The sequence below is a fragment of the Arachis hypogaea genome, chromosome 20, assembly GCF_003086295.3.
Source record: "Arachis hypogaea cultivar Tifrunner chromosome 20, arahy.Tifrunner.gnm2.J5K5, whole genome shotgun sequence".
Lineage (NCBI taxonomy): Eukaryota > Viridiplantae > Streptophyta > Magnoliopsida > Fabales > Fabaceae > Arachis > Arachis hypogaea.
The window spans coordinates 11895952-11911818 of record NC_092055.1 but is presented as its reverse complement, the minus strand read 5'-3'; the positions used below and the strand labels follow the sequence as shown (position 1 = coordinate 11911818).

At 33.4% G+C, this 15867-nt stretch overlaps 1 protein-coding gene across 3 annotated transcripts; it reads right to left on the bottom strand.

Moving 5' to 3' along the window:
* Nucleotides 1-1950: 1950 nt before the first annotated feature.
* LOC112783218 (uncharacterized) lies at nt 1951-13057 on the bottom strand. Of its 3 annotated transcripts, none has more exons than XM_025826035.3 (13): nt 12590-13057; nt 8943-8995; nt 8753-8846; nt 8606-8669; nt 8370-8471; nt 7716-7780; nt 7485-7583; nt 7195-7274; nt 6909-7125; nt 5275-5330; nt 5083-5178; nt 4811-4991; nt 1951-2371 (listed from the first exon to the last, which is right to left on the bottom strand). In XM_025826035.3, exons 2-13 carry the CDS (start codon nt 8966-8968, stop codon nt 2228-2230), a joined length of 1224 nt encoding a protein of 407 aa, XP_025681820.1. In that variant the 5' UTR covers nt 8969-8995; nt 12590-13057; the 3' UTR covers nt 1951-2227. The 3 variants fall into 3 exon arrangements, with proteins under 3 accessions (XP_025681820.1, XP_025681819.1, XP_025681821.1); XM_025826034.3 differs by having other exon boundaries at nt 4811-4994; nt 12590-13055; XM_025826036.3 differs by lacking the exon at nt 12590-13057 and adding an exon at nt 9083-9110 and having other exon boundaries at nt 4811-4994.
* Between the last annotated feature and the right edge of the window lie 2810 nt (nt 13058-15867).

The following is a 15867-nucleotide window of genomic DNA, read 5'->3' as shown; positions in this document are numbered from 1 at the left end:
CAACGGTTTTCTAAGTAAATAATGGGAGATGCAAATAATGTAAACAACCAGCTGCATTCCAAGTCCACTAAACATTAAAAAAAAAATCCTAATATAATTATTCATCCTTATTTCCAATTACACTTTTCACCTTTTCCATTATCCTATTTTCACAGCAGCCACTCTACTCCTCCCTCCCCTGTCACGCCGTCGACGTCGTCAGCAACACTGGACCTCAGCACCGCAAAAAAAAGAAACATAGATGTATAATAAAAAGTAACATCTATTGAACTTAAAAGAAACATCAATGTATAATGAAAACGAAACATCCATGTACAGTTAAAAAAAAAAAACATCCGTGAGGTGTGCGACGTGATCAGTCACGGATCCAGAAAATTTTAGCAGTGGGGCAAAATTTATATAATATGATAATAATTTTTATAATAAAAATAATATATGTATATAAAAAATTAAATATTAAATTATCCATTAACTACTATATATCTATGTATAAATACATATATTGTTTAACTTATTTTCAATGTGTATTCTATATTTTAATATATATTTTATACAGATAATTATTTTTTATGTACATATAGCATGATTATTATTATGATTATATTTTGTTATTGTAAAATATGATTAGCCTTCAAAATATCTAATATACAAATTAAAACACGAAAATAATAATTTAAATAATAATATATAATTTAAAAGTTCTATTCTTTTAGGTTTTATATTTTTAAAAAATAATTTTTTTTATATATATTACTAAACAATTATTTAAAAATTCACTTCCCAACACAATTAGAAGCCGACTCTTATTGATATTCATAATTAAAAAAGTTCTTTCAATTAATATAGTGGCTACGTAAAAATTAAAACTAATTTGAAAAGAAAATAAATAATATTCTTTTGAGTTGATTTTTAAAAAAGAACACTAATTTTGTTTAAATCTGAGAATTGATCATTTTAACGAATATCTAATATAAAAGTTTTAAATTGACGATTAAGTACCACAAGTTGAGTAAAAAATTATTGTGGGGTCAAATTTAATAATCTAATGGGGGCAAATAAATATTATTATCATATACTACTCAAAAAAAATTCCAAATTATAGTGGGGCGCTTGCCCCCACACCGTTACACTTGCATCCGTCCCTGGATGTGATTAATGGAGGGTAGAGAGCGCCCCGCGTCGCGGAAGGAGAAAAAGAAGACCGACAGCAGGGAAGGACGCAATTGAGGATAATGATGTGAGGGCGCAAAGGTAATCCCCACGGCGCAATGGAGGACGAAGCTGGGCTGCTGGAGGTGCGACGAGGGTGGGCTGGGTGCGGCGGTTGGGGAGGCGCTACAAAATACGGATGCGTGAGGGGTTGCGGAGGCATGAGGGAGCCGGACGTGCGATGGTTCGCAAGAGACGGCAGGGGGTTGTTGGGAGGAGAGGTGGGACTAGGTGCAAATGTGTGGGGAAGGATTTGTGGTTGTTGAAAGCCAAATTCAAAACAAGAATTATATTTAATTAATTAAAAATCTGATTTTTAAAAATTAAAATTAACATTTCTTATTTATCCTGTTGTTTACGTTGTTTAAAAAAAACCGTTGTTTCCCTTTACTTTTCCTTCGATAAAAAGTGAATTTTATAAAAAAATGATTGGATTTCTTTTCTACCTCATTACCAATAAACTTGATATTAAATAAATGTTGCCATTTGTTTTATTTTTCAGTCTAATTCTGAACAGATTGTTTTTTGTTGTTAACAGAATTCTCAATTTTGAAAAGCACCACTGATCATGGTTTATAGGATGAAAAAAGTACTGCTCATAAAATATACAGATGTTGACATCGTAGACAAAGTTAAGAGTACAAGTGATAGTTGTTCTTCTGGAAAATGTTCCATCACGAGAAAACAAGCGAAAAATTGTAGCTCTACCAACTTTTCAAGTTGATCATGTTGCTACACAAGTTGTTGCAAACAGTCTTGTGGATTAGATCAGTTTGAAGACTATCTTCTAAAGTACTCTCAAATTCCTATCATCGTAATAATACTAGTGACATGCATTGAAAAAATAAAAAAAACCATGTGTATCGTTTTAGAACCAAACATATTGAAAAGTACACAGGAAAATGATACATTTTCTAAGAAATTAAGACCTAAAATATCTAAGTAACTTGAGCATCACATATCTAATGAGTTGCCATTTGCTTCAACAAAGAAGAAAATGAATTTAAGCATCACATAATCAGACGCGGATATCCTTAGGCTGAATAGAACTATCACTGGCTTGAAGATCCAACTGCAACTGTTCTTTAAGTATCCTTTCAACAGCATCAGCAAAGCTCAATATATTTTGGCGAACGTCATCATCTAATGAGTTAGCGAACTTCTGAAAAGTCAAAAGTCAGCATGAAATCTTCCAATCATTTATTGTCAATCAGAATAATGCTGAGAGTATTTGGTAGCAGGTTAAAAATGGGGTGCAATTTTTCACGGACGAGTTCCATGGATAAAATTACACATGAAGATTATACATGAAAATTTCCACCCATTTTTCACCCAACCAAATATAACCTAAAAGGTAACAAAAAGAAAGCAAGTAACACTAGAATGGGAAATAAAGTTGTCAGGTGAGGAGAACACATTTCAGTGCCAAATCTCTGCAATTTGCGTAATCTAAGTAATAAAGTGCATCACTGCATTCCCAAAAACAAATAAAAAGCAGTTAAGATACCACCAATTCATAACAGTGAGCATTCAAGGATCTCAGGCGCATGGAGGGATTGAGCAGCTATAAAGTATCTAAGATCAAAACAGCTCCTCTTAATTATCAGTTTACAACTTACTATAAAAAATTTTGGACCACATATAAAAAAGTTTTCTGCAACAAGAGAGATTGTGAGTCTTAAGCTAAGTACAGGTTAAGATTTCAACACCATTGTGAGGATTCAAGGACCATCTTGTAAACTCCTCGAAGCAAACTGTTTTTTGCGACTCAAATATTCAACTGACAATTAAATGTTTGGCATATTGTTCCCTAGAAAAGTTTTTCACTAGCGCGACCTCATTAGTGACAGTTATATATATACCTATGTTGAAGACATGATTACACTAGATCCAACTGGGCTTCTTACGTACGTATGAATTCGTGCTCCAAGTATGGGCTCTTGCCCTTATAAGGAGGCAGTTGCATATTTTTGGGTTTCTTCACTAATAAGTCAAATGGCAATGGAAAGCCACCCTAATAACAGGCTAACTGGCTGAACACCTAGATAGGGATAGCTAAGGGTAGCCAAGATGGTCTTCTGCAAAATAACTAGCACCTACTTTGATCCCCTAAGATTCTGGCGTTGTAGGATTTCCATTGGTAACATTTTTCTTTTATTATCACACTTGAGGTCCCTAACCATGTAAAAAATAGGACAAAAAAGTCTCAATTTAAAATGACAAATTCATCCCTCACCATTCAATAATATGTAAGGTTCTCAAAACCGAACCAGTTACTAAAATGATGAAACTAGATGTTCAAAGGTTTAAGTTTAACCGGAATTTAACCGAATATAATGAAATAATATATTTATCTACATTTTTTCAAAAAAATAATTTTTTTATTTTATTATTTTAAATAGGTTAACTGCTAAAAAATCGAACTGATTTTTAACCAAGTTTTTCAGTTTTTTACCGATTTATTCACAACTGGTTTTTTGTCTTGAACCAAAACAAATTGGTGGCAAATTTCTGGTTAACCCACTTCAACCAGCCGATTTGGTCCGATTCTCGGACATGATAATATGTATTAGTTCTTCTGTAGACTAATATGTCCTATTTTTTAATGGTGAGGGATGGATTTTCATTTCTAAATCTTGAAGATTTTCACTGTTAAATCCTGAGACCATTTTGTACCACAATTTGTATTGTTAGGGACTTCCATCGTAATAAAAATTGGGATTGGACAAAAATTGTTGGGAACCAATTTGGTATTTACCCAATAACTTAAAGAGTAGGGAGAAGGAATCAAAATGTATTAAGTATCATTAAATATAAATTTACAAACATGGTATTGTTTCAAAGAGAGAAAAGATAACATACGCCAGAACATCGACTGTTGAAGTTCAGAATTGAACCCCCTCAAATTGGACAAGCTGACATCTTGAAATACAATAATAGGTAGCGTTTGGTGGAGAGACGGGACGAAAAGACTAAGACTGAGAGACAGAGACTAAGAGATAGAGATTGAAATAAATCTCAGTATTCTGTTTGGTGCAAAGTAGGAGACAGAAATTGAAACAAGAATAAAATTCTAATTTAATTTGTACAAAGGATAAAATTGGAATTAATTAATTGAAATGAGAATATTTTAGGTATAAAATGTTATTAAAGTTTCAGTCTCCATCTCTAAAAATTTTAGTCCCCTGTGTCCCTACTTTTTGGAGATACTGAAATATTGAAATTTTAGAGACAGAGACAGAAATTTTAGTACCAGTCTCTGAACCAACAAACATGATATTGAATCTTAGTCTCTCAGTCTCTGTCCCAATACCTCAAAACAAACGCTACCATAATGTTGTCATATGAACACTTGTCGGGAGAAATAACATTATTGAGAGTTAAGACTAAATTATTTGCCAAGTAACTGAATTTTGTAGTTATTAACAAAAGATATGTATAATACATTCAGCTCTAAGCATCCCTCTAATATCTAGAGTCAACTAAATTATTTAGTAAGAGCTGAGGTGAAAACTCGAGTTTTAACATCACATTAGGAATGTTTGTACATTCCATAAGAAAAATCGCAAAGATACTTACTGTCAAGAATGAAATTTCTCACCTCAACATTTGCATGAAAACTTAGAGAAGTTCTGTTCCAACTATCTGATCTCTTGACAGATATCAATGTCAACGGAGAAGCAAATATCGGCCAACCATCAGGCAGCTTTATGTATGCATCAATTCCACCAGCAATGTGAGCTACAATCATCTCATCTTTGTCCAAGTATTCAAGCATGTGTCTACTTTGAGACAAAATGGTAAAGAGAATACCAAATCATAATCCAACTTCAAGAAAATAAAAAACAAAAGATGATAATATAAAAATCTAACCTCGATTTATTAGCATCCTTTACAACAAGAGACCTAAGTGTGCTCAGTATTATTCTATCTTGCAATTTTGTTATAAAGCATTGCAATGACGACTTACTGCATGGTAAATGATAGTCAAGAAGTATGAGTTATAACCAAAAAGGAATGGGGATAATAAATTGATAAAAACAAGAAAAACAGTAAATGGCAAACCTGACAGTCTTAGCATAATCAACAATGTCACTCACATGTACGTTGTTTGGAAAGAGCTGTATATGAATTCCAAAAAACATCACTATATCATCCGAAGATTACAAGGATTGTTAAAATGATAAATAAATTGATGAATGGCCCTACTTAATATTTTTTTTAGTTGTTTTAAACCAAACAGAAGCATATCAATAATTTCAGACTCTTTAGAACAATATTACTCCAAACAGGAATCTTTAGGAATCAACACATGAGACATCATGATATTAGAATTGAGCTCCTTCATCTACCATATAACTACCAGAAGAACAGCCCCAAGATTGTTCAAATTTCTAATGGATATGATGACCACTAGAGAGGCAGGCAAATTTTACCTTCTATCATAAACTGTGAGAGTTTAAAGGAATACTAAGTTTTGAAGAGAATGGATATTGATAATGGGAAGGTAGTGAGACCTGATAATAACTTGTCAAGGGATAGATCTATCTTGGCAATAAAGATAAAAATTGGTCCACAAAGTTGTTCAATGTCCAAGGAACCAATGAGTGGAAAAGAAGCAACTTAGTTCTCAACAATAAAAACAAGGTAGGCATACAAAAATGTGCAAATCAAACACGGATTAAGATAATAAGCCATAACTTTGAAGATGCTTTTAGATTTGGAAGATACATATGATTGAGTGACTTATGGAAGGTTGAAGGTTCTGGGAAAAAGAGTCTAGATTGCCTATATTTGAGCAATAAAAAGTCAACATGGTGCCATCAAAACTAGTTACTTGTGTAAGATCAGAGTGAGATAACACCAGATTTTCACATAACAATAGCACCAATACCAACTAAGAATCACACAGTTTAATTATTTCAGATCCAGTATAAAAATTATGGGGACTTCGATGAATATGGAAACCAAGGATTCCGGTTGAGTAGACGAAATGGAACAGTAGTACTTAAAGTATATTTGGGACAACAAAGTAGCACTCACGTATGAGAAACTTAAACATAAGGTTGATTAGGCCTAAATGTAACAAAAAATAATCTGAGTGTAGCGAAAGTTAAAGTATTGCATTTAATAAGTAGACAAAGTTAAACAACATAGGATTATAAATTAATGCATTAGAGAGCAAGTCGGAGTAACCTACTTATTCGTATCATTGGGCACACCTAATGTTGTAGAATTTTGTCTCTTTTGTGGTCAAAGGAGATATTGTGAGTCCACTGATGTAATCATACTAAATATCCAGCAAAATATAACATTTACTCACTAATCTGGTATAAATGTAAAAGTTGAGCACACCCCAAAAAATAGTCACCATCTAAATCTTAACAAGATACCAATGATAACTACAAAGCCAATGGATGTATGGAAATGTTTAAGTAACTGAGCCAGAGTTGCTTGGTCATTGGCCACTTCAAAGACACAGAAAACAACCTGAAAAAAATTTATTTGATAGACTAAAGCATCTCATAATTTCAAAGGCTCTTACGTAAATGGTGACATTCAAACTGTTACTTTTGGCTAACATAGTTATAGTTCATACCATTTTGTCTCCATATCAGTGCTGAACCCAATTGTAAAATACATTGAACAATGATGGGAACAAACAAATCAAATTAAGAAGTATTGACCTATTTTGATACCTGAACATTCTTTAACTTCAAAGTCTTCTCAAAAACTTCAATTAATAACTCATGACTCAGCTCAGATACATCAAAGGTATCGTGAACTCTCGATAGGCATGAAAGATCCTCTAATTTTGGCATATAAGTCCGTAACGACAACCTAATGCTGTTGTCCTCAAATGCAAGCACTTTAAGACCTGTTAATGCATCCTCAATCTGGTCGATAGCGTCAAACCTAAACAAAGAAAGAAGCTGAATGATCCACAATACAGATATCTAATTTAAACAAAAGACCTGAACTTACCATTTGAACTTAGACTGAAGATCCTCCAATGACTCTACAACTGACTTCATTTCATGAATCTCATCCTCAAGTTGTAAATACTGTAACATAGGAAAGACAACACTACAATAAGATTATGCTCTTTAATATATTAATATAAAAATTAAAAACTAGCTTAAAGAACCACCAAAAACAGAATAAAATTGATAATAATAGAAATGCCAAGTCTTTGAAATTAATCCTATTCTCACTACTGCTCAAGAAGAAAACAAACAGAAAGTAGTGAGGCTTAGACACTTAGTCATCAAGACCTCTAAGTAATTGTCCAGAATTGCGAGAGTTATAGTTGTATGATCATCTGCAAGCATAGACGAATCAATAGCTTCACTATTCTCTTCTGTCGTCTGATCCTATAATTATTAGCACAACAGAAGCCAATGTCAAACTACAATTATTATTGCAGCACATAAAATCCCATAACCTCCAGGATCAAAGTGCAAAACCGAACAAGTTGCTTCTTTAAAGGAGAAGCATGTACCAACCTTTGATGTATCGTAATCTAATGAACATCTGATCTGTTCACACTTGGCCTGTAAGAGATTATAATCTGAAGAAAGGAACACAATTAAATTCTGGTGGTGCATTAGACATTTAGACAAGAGATGCATAGCAAAAATCAACTCCAAATCTTATTTTAGTCTTTGACCAAGATATACTCAGTCACTGCCACAAGAGTAATGTGATCAAAAACCCTGTCAATACTTGCCTAATTCTAGCATGAGAAATTCTTAAGTGATCTTAAAATAAGTAAAAACTAATTCGCAGTTCTACTCAGAACTAGACACATTAAATTTGTGTGTAACTGTTGTTTCCACCTTTGCTACATTTTAATTGTGACAACCCAGATGTTAAACTGTGAATGAGCATCCATGGGTCAATTTTATGCTTAATTCTATTCCACCACCCCTTCTATCAAAATTCTGAACTCACAAACACACCCTAAGTAGTATCTCTTTTTACATCGATCCTTGTATCAGCCAGATACTGATATTTTCGGTCCCCACTTTTACTAAGTATGGAACATATTTTTGTGTCTCTGATCCTGTCCTTATCTCCAGAACCAAACAAGATTTTCATGTCTATTGTCTCTCTATTTCTGTTCCTGTCTCAGACACATAATAAAAGGTTCAACATACCATAATTATGTTTCTCAATTAGAAGCTCTATTTCTTTTGCTTCATTTGTGCCTTCAGCCTCCACCTTGTTCAATTCATCTTTCAAATGCTCCATGCAAGCATCTCCAAAAACCAGAAGAAGAAGAAATAAAAAATAAGAAAAAACCAACAATAACAAGAATAACTTAAACTAAACTAAATCGAAATCCACCAAGACACATTCCATAATTAAAATAAATAAATAAATAAAAGATTACCGAAATCTTGTTGAGGCAAGAAAGCCAAATCCGAGGACTCCGCAAGAGCCTGGTGTACTCTGGTCTGCAAAGTCGAACAGAAAAGAAAAGAAAATGTGAAAGTGAATTGAGAGTGAGAATTAGGAAAGGGCAGAATAGTAACAATACCTGAACATGAAGAGCGCATTCTTCGATTAAAGGATATAAGTTCGAATCATCTAACTCCTCGTCATTAGAAAGCTTTTGAATTTCTTCGATTCGACTGAAACACAATGCGGAGCCAACTATAACAAGTTGAGAGAGAGAGAGAGAGAGAAGAAAGAATAATAAGCGAATACAGGCACAGGGAAATAAAGACCTGCGAAGGGCACTTGCTTCTGCCATTTCTCTCACAGCAACGACTTCCCTGACCTGAAAAAAACGAAGGAGGGTCTTTAATGCTGTGTTTGGGACTTGGGAGTTTTGAAAAAAGAGGGAACGGAGAAGGAATTTTCGAACGTTTGAAACCGAGTAAACAGCCAAACACGAAAAGATTGAGACGATGAGAAAAATGATTATTACTAATTGGAAAAATACAGATAGACAATGAAAATATTAAACAATACAATGAATAAGTTAGATGTTCAATTCAATAAGTGTTTGTTTGGGCGTTATTATTTTGATAAAAAAAATCTTTTTTCGATAAAAAAAAATCTTTTTTATTTTTTAGCAAATTTGACAAATTTCTAGTAGTAAAAGTAAAAGCATTAGAAAAATAAAAAAAATCTATTTTAAGAAACTATAATTTATATCTTTTTTTTAAAAGATCTTTTTTCTTAAAAAAAAAGATATTTTTCATGTAATAAATAAACAAAAAAATATTTATATTATTATACCCAAATATAATTGATAGATAAAAAGATCTTTTTGTATGAGATATCCAAACATAAAATTACTTTTACTTTTTCATAAGATCTTTTAAAAAAAGATAACTCAAAAAAAGATCTTTTTTTAGAAACTCACCCAAACAAGTCCTAAATATACAGATGATATTACTTTTAATTGGATTGTTATTTTTTTTTATTCAATGATGTTCCATTCGCGATAGTTATCCTAATGTTAAGGTAGGTTTAGGAGGTAATTTTGAAGTGGAGTATTTTTTTACTTTATTGGCTCAATTCTAGAGCCTATTGTTCACATTATTTACAAAAATCATTATCTATCTAACAAAATTAATTACTAATTTAAATAAATTTTGTAATTATAAAAGATTATATTCATTTAATATTCTTAATAAGGATATGTCTCTATCGAACTACTAAAAAAAATTGAAATTATCAAGAAATGAAACCCTATACACCTTAAAGTTCATAAGATAGGCCGAAAAGAGAATTTTTTTGAGGTCCCTTTACTCATTATGCATAACATTGCCCCCCCTATATATAGTTAAATATATAACTAAATAATGTTTTTCTATTAGAGCATAAGATTCTAACAAATCCTTATTTTATTTATTTCTCGCGGGTTAGGTCAAATTGGAAAGTTTGTTATTTTTATTTTTTACAAAAGCAAGCTAAACAACATTCCAATCTTTTTCTTTATCGCCACCACCCAAGAGATTCTTCCCATATTCCAGGAGTTAACCTTCAATTCTACGCAAGGTTCTGAAAACCGAACCAGTCATCGAACCGTTTTAGTCATTGGTTTACTGGTCCAACCGATCTAACCGTAATTTAATCGAAAAAATCGTTTTAGAATAATATAATAAATAAATTATAAAAACATTCTAAAATATAATTATAGTTTAATATAAATCTTAAAATATCTTCCAAATTTAAAACACTATATAAAATGTTATCAATTCAAAATTGTAATATATGTATGTACTTTATTATTTTCTTTTCTTAACTGAGCATGCTAATTAAGATGTAAAGCAGAAGCCAACTAATAAAATAATAAATAAATTATAAATAAACATCCTAAATATCTTTTAAATTTAAAACCCTACGTAAAATATCACCAACTAAATGTAATTAATTATCAAAATATGCAATAACTTGCTGCAAATTTGTTGACAATTAACATAATTATACTTCCATTAAAAATAGCTGGATTGAATTGCAATGCACAAGTTGAAGATAAAGAATATTGTCTTAATGTAGCTAAGTCAAAAAGTAAAACAAAAAAACTGGCCCAATAAATAGGGCCCAGGATCCAAGCAAAGACGCCCAACCCAAAGGGTTGGCCCTCCATCCAGTACCAGCCTTTATCCCAGAAGTCGGTACTGAGCACGACCTGTTCCAAAGAAGTCGGATACGAGGGTTAGCTGGCAGATAACACTCATTCGAATGAGTAACTGCCCCTAGAAACCCTCTAACCACTTCCACAAGCCATATCTTAACTTCCCTAAAATAAAGGGACGGTTAACACCTTAAAAAAGTGGCACTACTCCAACGGTGGTTATTGGTTCACCACTATAAATACACTGACACTTCTCAGGTATCTCTAAGTCCCAATACACTTAAACCTGCTCACACTCTTGCTAACTTAGGCATTGGAGTGTCTTTGCAGGTACCACCCCCCATTCTTTCACACGTACAGGTCGGACGGAGGAACACTGAATAACAAATCCACTCGAAAGTCACCTCCTTCACACGTTTGGGCCAATCAACGCCATCCAGGCCCATTAATCTCCGGTTACCCACCGTAACAATAGTGTTGTACAATAAACACACAACAGAGCACGAAACAAACACACAACACAACAGAGGCGGAAACAAAAACACAACAATGCCTGAAACAAAAAGAATCCAACACAGAGGAGGGGAGGGGTAACAAGTAACAGGGACAGTGTAACCAAACAATGAAAACAGAATTTTGTTTATATAACAAAACAATCAAAACACGAATCATACAATCACTAATTGCAAATTTTTTCTTCATAAGAACAGAACAATGAAAACATGAAGCATATAATAAATCAAAAGATCACCAATTGCAAATCTTTTAATAAAAACAGAAGTTAGAACAGTGAAAAATGAAGAAAGATTAGTAGTTTTCAACCCAATTTTAACAAAGCTCATCACAATGATTAACAACAACAAAAAAAGCAACGAAGGAACAGTGAATCAATAACATAGGCAGTACAAATTCAAGAAACTTTAATAAAATTTAACTACAGAAACAGACAGTAAAGCAGTAATAGAGTTATCAATTTAAAATTTATCATCAAATACATTTAGTGAGCAAAACCAATCAACCAAGTACTGACTGGGCATTCGGGAAAAAAAAATCAAAAGAACATTTAAATCACAGCAAAAACACAACAACAATAGGAACATTTAAAACAAAGAAACCCAAAAAAAAAAAATCTAAAAATCACCATTGCTGAAAACAATGATTTGATCCGTGTATGCTCAAAGAATTAAAAGCTATGCTTACAGGAAAGTTAAGAATACCAAAACCAAAGAACCTTCAATCACAGCTTAAATCAAGATCAGAAAATCACAACCAAAAAAAAAAATTAAAAGTAACAGAAGAACAACAGAACAACAGCATAAGAACAATTAGCAAATTAACAAATTCAAAATAACAGTTAAAATTGACCAGAAGAACACTAATGCAAGTGGAATCATCATGCTAATATGTTTTCTGCGAAGATGCTATTTGTGCAGCTAAAATTTCCTAATTACTAAGATCCAATTATTCTAATTTCACATGCAATCAACTTACTAAGTTTCTAAAAGCTAGAAATTATAAAACCAACCAGAAATATGGTTAAAGCATTTCATCAAACATGTTCAGTGCCGTAAAATTAAAACAAAATAAGAGATTTCAAAGCTTAATATCAATGTGATAGAGAAGAGAACATAACTATTGTAACTTTAATTCAGTCTATGAAATAATCCAAACCACTGCCAAATCAAATAGTTACTTATTGTAATAGAAATCAGAAGTTGCAGAGTTTGAAGCAGAGTATTGGTGTTGTGTGAGTGTATTGTCTGGTGGCGGGTTTAGGGAACTCACGGCGGCGACAAAAGAGAGCAGTTCGACGGCTAGGTGGAGCGCGCGGGTTGGTCGCAGTGTTTGAAGCAGAGCAACGTGGCTTCCAAACGAACACGAATGCGAACTCGAACGGTGAACGGGGAGTGAACGCGAACAGTGAACGCCGAGCGAACGTGAACGGCGAAGAACGCTAACGAAGACGACAGCTGAACGAAGACGCGAACGTGAACGGCAAACAAACGGCGACGGAAGCGCGGCTGAGCAGACAAAGACGACGGACGCGAGCTCGAGGAAGCAGCCGCGATCGGTGACAGCGAACAGGGTTGAAGACTTGGATCACGAGGGAAGCTAGATAGACGGACGGATGGCGAACTTTGAGTGCGACGGACGCGGCAGTATGCCGCTCCTTGCGGCGGTGGTGTAGGCTTACAGTGCTAGGGTTTTTTGGCTGGGGTTGTGTGATTTGATTTCTTTCTGAAATCTGAATACACGAAAGAAAGGGGGAAGGGAGAAAGAAACGGAGGAGCTTCCGTTTTGTGTAAACCGGGCGGGTTCCGGTTCGGTCCAACTTTTCGGTTCTTATTCGGTTCAACGGTTTTTCATCGGTTTTCTAAATGACGGTTTTACATGTCTGACCGAATCGCTAATGTTATCGGATTGCGGTTGAATCGGTCTGATCAGCCGATTTGGTCCGATTTTTAGAACATTAATTTTAGCATTTGATTGATTCGTTTTTTGTGTCGGTTCACGGTTCAACCGGTTCGATCAGCCGGTTTGAACCGATTTTCAGAATACTTGGTTATTGGTGTTAGTAATGTCAATCTAAAGATTTAATTTTTTTTTCAACACTCAAAATTTTTTTCTCTTCTTAGTTACAAAATTAAAATTCTAAGTCTCAATTTGTAAGGATAGACCGAGCTAAATTTGGAGAGACTATAGTTAGTTTCAAAGAGAGAATATCAAGCGGTCGAAAGATGAATTCACTAACATCGAATGCGAATTTTAGTTTTGTCAAAAATTTAATTGCGAGGGAAAAAAAAGAGAAAAAGGTCGGAGGTATTTTTTACAAATTAAATATGGTGTTGATAACATCTGACACATTAATAAATTTTGAAAAAAGTTTCATTCGTTGTCTATTATAGACAGTAAGTAGAAAAAATATTTGTTAAAAATTGTAATTTTGATTTTAAAAGTTGTCCAACAATGATGCGTATTGTTTGGTTTTCTTACTGCAAAGTCAGGATTGCAAATATTTTGTTTTGATAGATGAAATTGATGGTAGGTAGAAAGGTTTGGCTAGAATTTTAATTGAAATGAACAATGATTAAACATTTTCTACTCATGATGTAGTGAAAAATGTAATCAGAATGGAAGATGACCATGCAGTCAAGTTGAAATTCATTATAAAGATAGAGAAGCTTGAAGGAAAAATTAAAACTATCAGAATGTGGGTTATGTGTATTGTTGTTTATCTATTATTATGTTTCATTTTCACTATATACTCATTATTGAAGTATGTAAAATTAAGTAGAATTGAGTAACAATAGTGGTCTGATGTTTAGGATTTATTAACTTCAAACTTTTGGATGTAATGAAATCAAGTTGTTGTTAATTCTGTTCTTGCAATATTGTATATGAAGTGTTAATTTCACTGCTATGTGAAGTTTTTTTTTGTTAAAAATTTCCAAATCCTACAAGAAAGTATGGATTCGAACTTCTCACTTTTATAGCCATGTATGAACTTAAAAACATATAAGAATTTGATACTGTTCGAATATAATAGACAAAACACAAGTAAAATTCTCTCAAATAAAATTTTAACATTAAGCTAATGTTAGTACCAAGAAGCCAAAGGGCATATATCAGTTTGACAGGTAGGGGCGTAGTTTAGTGTAGTTGAAGGGGGACAATGGCCCCTAAACTAATAAATTTTACTTACGAAATCTTTTATTTTAATGGTTTGGCCCCTCCCTAATTTTATCTTTTACCTTATATTTACTTGTGTTTTCTATGTTGGTCTTCTCTTAAAAGAAGTTCTAGCTTCGTCCTTGTTGACAGGTACAACTAAGTTAATTATAACCACATAAGTATCAATATCAGCATCATCACATGCTTTATACATCAGGATCCTAATACCAAAAGATTAAAATAAGTAATAAGATAGTGTAGCAACACATAGTCTATATAATATCCATAGTAATCTATCAAAACCACAAAAAATCTTAATCTTGTTGCTCAAATCTATGTTTAAAATAGGAGAAAATTAATATGAATTGGATCCTAATTAAAGATGGAATTGCTACTGTCACTTGATGTTCCATTTGCTGGTGCTCTTGTTTTTTAGGTTGGCATAAATTGCATGAACCTTATAGTAGTTCCAGCACTAGCATCCATTATAGTGTCTTGGCTCACACTAGGCCTTATTAAGGAGTTGCTCATTAAGAAAACTTGATATTGTTTAGAAGAGTTGGTGGAGGTCTCTTTGTGTTTCTTTTGAGGACTTCTTGATATTAGGTAGCCTAATGTATGTTAGAGGTCTAATTAGAAGTAGCCTAATTGTTGTTAATTGTCCTAGAGGTTGCATCATTAGAGGTGGAATAATGGGTGCCACCTGTTTACAAAGAATTTAAATTCAAGCAATAAAAATTGTATAATTTAAATCACAGTAATTCAACCAAAATGCTAAATTGTGTAAGTTTGTGTTAGGGTGTGGTGAAAATGCAATACATGTTCTGTGGTCTGTTGCGTTAGTGCTGGGATGTGTTATGGCTCTACTGCACAATAAAGTTTTCACTTGGTAGCTTTGTGGATGAGTTCTATGTGCACAATAAACCTGCTATGGGCAGTTTTCGTCATAACATATGGCTTTTGCATGCTTTGGATCAATTTATGGGAAGAAAACACTCCTTCCAATAGCAATGTTATACTTTCTAACTGCTTTCTTAAATGAAGCCAACATCTCAAACTCCATTCCAACCTCCTGTCTCACTTGTCCAATAGGAGCATCGAAATTGCCTTGTGGGTATGCTGTCGACTGGTCATCATCTGATTCACTTCCAATACTATCACAACCTTCAGACTCATAATAGTGGATTACAGGATCATCATCTGAATATTCCTCCTCATCAACCGGCACAAAGATACGGGGAGTTTTGGTTGGATCCGGGTTTTGCATAAAGCTTTGACCTGTAGGTGGAGATCTCTTGACATTTCTCACTCTTCTCTTGCTCCTACCCATTTCCTCTTCTTCTTGTGTTTCGTCTGGCTGTGCTTGAGGCTGAACTTGGGGCACTGAATCT

What these genes read in the sequence shown, in the direction of transcription:
- LOC112783218 (XM_025826034.3), bottom strand. Translation starts at nt 8,968, where the DNA reads ATGGCAGAAGCAAGTGCCCTTCGCAG. An exon ending in AATGCGCTCTTCATGTTCAG is followed by an intron (nt 8,670 to 8,752) that starts GTATTGTTACTA and finishes TCGACTTTGCAG; the next exon opens with ACCAGAGTACACCAGGCTCT. An exon ending in CTTCAGTCTAAGTTCAAATG is followed by an intron (nt 7,126 to 7,194) that starts GTAAGTTCAGGT and finishes TTCTTTGTTTAG; the next exon opens with GTTTGACGCTATCGACCAGA.